The 489-nt window shown below is 40.7% G+C and overlaps 1 protein-coding gene across 1 annotated transcript in view; it reads right to left on the bottom strand.

Moving 5' to 3' along the window:
• LOC104545003 (beta-adrenergic receptor kinase 2) overlaps window positions 1-489 on the bottom strand; it is a gene marked incomplete at its 5' end in the record, with an annotated part of 26,663 nt that overhangs the window by 23,794 nt on the left and 2,380 nt on the right. Inside the window, one exon of the mRNA XM_010190020.1 lies at window positions 1-38. This exon is cut by the window's left edge and continues 5 nt beyond it. Coding sequence (XP_010188322.1) covers window positions 1-38 — 38 coding nt within the window. The remainder of the gene's footprint in view (window positions 39-489) is intronic.

A 489-nucleotide genomic window follows, 5' to 3' on the forward strand; every position in this document is an offset into this window, starting at 1 on the left:
CGCTCTTCCTCCGAATCCAGTTTCTCGTATTCTTTTATCTGCAATACGAGAAAGAAGCATCCATTAGATGAGGACATCGCTAACGATTTGTCACTCATTTGGTAAAAACTGGACTTTGGCTGAAGTTTTATTTTACCTGATTCAAACTTCAAGAAAACCCACCTGCAATACCATAGCTACAGCTGACCTTATATTTCCCTTCCATCTCACTCACATCTAAGTACAGATGTCCAGGGAAGAATCTAAAGCACATTTCAAAATGTTCACTTAGCTCAGCTATGTGTTGAATTTGAACCCTAAAAGTGGCTAAAAAGACACTTTCACAAAACACATCAAGTTTCTTCAGGTGCGATAGAGGAGGTCGGGGTGTTCAGGCGAAGCAACAGCAATCCCCTGTGGTTAATTTACAGCACAAAACCAGAAAATCAGTTCCAGAAAAAACCTCATGAAGTCCTTGGGAGCGTATTTAGAGCAAGAGATCTTCAGCAA

Source organism: Mesitornis unicolor, unplaced genomic scaffold (assembly GCF_000695765.1).
Source record: "Mesitornis unicolor isolate BGI_N332 unplaced genomic scaffold, ASM69576v1 scaffold15218, whole genome shotgun sequence".
Lineage (NCBI taxonomy): Eukaryota > Metazoa > Chordata > Aves > Mesitornithiformes > Mesitornithidae > Mesitornis > Mesitornis unicolor.